The sequence below is a fragment of the Penaeus japonicus genome, unplaced genomic scaffold (assembly GCF_977035675.1).
Source record: "Penaeus japonicus unplaced genomic scaffold, GWHDUDI00000001_assembly GWHDUDI00000041, whole genome shotgun sequence".
Taxonomy (NCBI): domain Eukaryota; kingdom Metazoa; phylum Arthropoda; class Malacostraca; order Decapoda; family Penaeidae; genus Penaeus; species Penaeus japonicus.
In genome coordinates, this window is record NW_028234443.1 from 10,136,670 (window position 1) to 10,138,085 (window position 1,416).

General features: G+C 38.2%; 1 protein-coding gene across 4 annotated transcripts in view; it reads right to left on the minus strand.

Annotated features, from left to right (window-relative positions):
• Positions 1 to 379: 379 nt before the first annotated feature.
• LOC122263648 (protein lifeguard 1) overlaps positions 380 to 1,416 on the minus strand; it is an 8,671-nt gene continuing 7,634 nt past the window's right edge. For all 4 annotated transcript variants that reach the window (XM_086534482.1, XM_086534481.1, XM_086534484.1 and 1 more), the window contains exon 6: positions 380 to 1,024. In XM_086534482.1, the coding sequence (XP_086390608.1) occupies positions 824 to 1,024 (201 nt within the window). In that variant the 3' untranslated portion in view covers positions 380 to 823. The remainder of the gene's footprint in view (positions 1,025 to 1,416) is intronic.

Consider the following 1,416-nt stretch of genomic DNA (forward strand, 5'->3'; position numbering starts at 1 on the left):
CCTTGTGCCTTGACATACACTAAATCAAAATCAGGATACAGCTTTGAAACAAAGGAGAGAGAAAAAGAAAAGAGGAAACCAATATTGCTCTCCCCATACCTGGCATTGGGGAAAAATAAGGGATACACGAAGTGGCCAAACTGTATATACTTTTGAAGCAGAGGGACGTTACGAGGGTGAATAGACACTCTAATCATCTACGAAGCGAGTAGACATGAGACTGGATGGCACCCTACATGAGATTCTAAGATGTACAACTTCCTTTGTATTTTCTTATAATGGTCTGTATTCTCACACATTACATGACATTCATTGTCTATACTAAAAGTGGAGTGGGACCTGCATAAACAAACAGATAATGACAAGAAAAAATAACAGATAATAGCAGGATATACTATTAATTCTGGTGGATTCAGACTGCCATCAGCATTACCTACAGAGAAACCTATTTGGGTAACTTTCTGAAATACTAATAAAGCAATGAAAGGATTTGGTAACCTAGAAAGGAAAGTATCAAGGAGGTTAAATCTCCATAAAAAAAAACTTTATATGATATCTTTTATATAATTAATCTTCTCTTTGGTAACTTCATCAAAGGAAAAAGCAAGAAGATAGTAAGTGGTTACTGATCTTTCAGATCATTGTAAAAAGAAGTTCATAAAATAAATTGAATATTTCTTATCAATAACAGAAAGTATGTTAGAATAACAACATTGCATGAAAACTCAAATTACACTATTTAGCAGGCCATCAGTAAGCCGCATTTTCTTTGCGTCTTCGAGCCAACTACCTAGCGCCATTACCAGTCATTTCCTCTCTGTCCTTAACTTCGACTATTCCCAATGATGGAAAGAATGTAAGTGAAGATGTTGATGATGTCCAGGTAGAGGGTGAGGGCAGCGAAGACATACTCCTCAGGCGAGATGGAGAACTTGTGGTTGCCTCCAATCATGAGTTGAGTGTCGAACACCAAATAGAAGGAGAAGAGCAGGGCACCCACACTAGAGTACAGAATGTTCAGGATCTAGAGAAAGGGGAGACAGAGCTTCAATTATGCATTCTTACTTCGACAATCAACCCATTGTGAACAGGTTTAAATGATATACATGATGGCACCATTTAAGCCTAAAAATGAGGCATCATTGCATACATGATGTAACATCAGAAATTGCTCACTGTTGAAATGTGCTCATAGTCGTTAAGTTTTAGAACTGTCACAGGGCTAGTTTCAGAGCTACAGTTTTCTCAGATAAGCCTAAACCCTTATTTTGTGATAGGTTAAAGAGAAAATGCTTATAGGTAAGTATGTACTGCTGGGAGTGAAGAAGAGAGAGAGAGAGAGAGAGAGAGAGAGAGAGAGAGAGAGAGAGAGAGAGAGAGAGAGAGAGAGAGAGAGAGAGAGAGAGAGAGAGAGAG